General features: G+C 36.6%; 1 protein-coding gene across 1 annotated transcript in view; it reads right to left on the reverse strand.

Moving 5' to 3' along the window:
* Positions 1-896, reverse strand: part of LOC107724899 (ral guanine nucleotide dissociation stimulator-like) — a 26,397-nt gene extending 25,501 nt beyond the window's left edge. The window contains exon 1 of the mRNA XM_016533996.1: positions 723-896. Coding sequence (XP_016389482.1) covers positions 723-866 — 144 coding nt within the window. The 5' untranslated portion in view covers positions 867-896. The remainder of the gene's footprint in view (positions 1-722) is intronic.
* Between the last annotated feature and the right edge of the window lie 205 nt (positions 897-1,101).

Below are 1,101 nucleotides of genomic sequence, written 5' to 3' on the forward strand. Positions count from 1 at the left end.
TTTTTTTTTTTTTTTTTTTTTTACAAAAGTCATGGTTTATTAATTAATAAATATCATAATAAATTAAATTCTTATTTAAAACTTTTTACTTTTTTTCTAGAAAGAATAATAAAAGATGCCAAACTACTTAATAAGGTTTTCTTTACAAGAATTTCAGATTTTTTTAAACATCACAGCTTATTAATGAATAAATATCATGATAAAATATATTTTAAACATTTTCAAAAATATTTTTTTCTAAGATATATATATATATATATATATATATATCTGTGAATGAAATGAATTTACATTTTGAAATTTTAAACATGCTCATCCTACATGAAGTCACTGTAGTATGAAGTGCATTTTAACATATTTTAAATGAATTAATATATGTGGACAAACATGAGCATCATGTCATTAACAACATCCTGTTCAGTATGCCAAAAGTAGAGCTCACTATTGAGCACAAGACATTCACAACTAACTCCAGACGCTGTTATTGATTAGTTGTAACCCGTTTCATGACCAGGAACAGCAAGAACTGACATGCTTTTATCATGAAAACACCACGTCACTTAAAGTCCTCACTGGCTCTAATCCAGCATGCATGAAAACAGCAGAATACAGCCAAAGGGTGAGCACATACTTATAATAAATGAAAACACACACACACACACACACACACACCAACTCGCACCAGGTGAATCAGAACGAAACTACTGCAGTCTCTCTCTTACCAGATCATCCAGGATGGAGACAGGGAAATCAAACATGCACATCTTCACAGGCTGAGCCAGGGCTTTATGCAGGCTGAACAGAGATTTGGGCTCCATCTTACCCAATGGAGAGAGTGCAGGCTGCTGTCCAGGCGCCTGCTTCATATTAGGGGAATGCTGCTCCCCCTTGTCAGCTCTCTCATTGATACACAACTCCCTCCCTCCCTCTCTCTCTCTCCCTTTCAAGTGTGAGAGCACAGGCGCTCTCTCTTTCGCACACAAAAACTACTCGCCTCTCTCTGTCTGTTTCTCTTCACAAGTTACACACAGCACAAACAGGAACTTGCTGCAGCTGGCTCTAACACTCAGCTGTCATCTACTTCTCTGGCATCAGGAGACG

Source organism: Sinocyclocheilus rhinocerous, unplaced genomic scaffold, assembly GCF_001515625.1.
Source record: "Sinocyclocheilus rhinocerous isolate Xijiao unplaced genomic scaffold, SAMN03320098_v1.1 scaffold515, whole genome shotgun sequence".
Lineage (NCBI taxonomy): Eukaryota > Metazoa > Chordata > Actinopteri > Cypriniformes > Cyprinidae > Sinocyclocheilus > Sinocyclocheilus rhinocerous.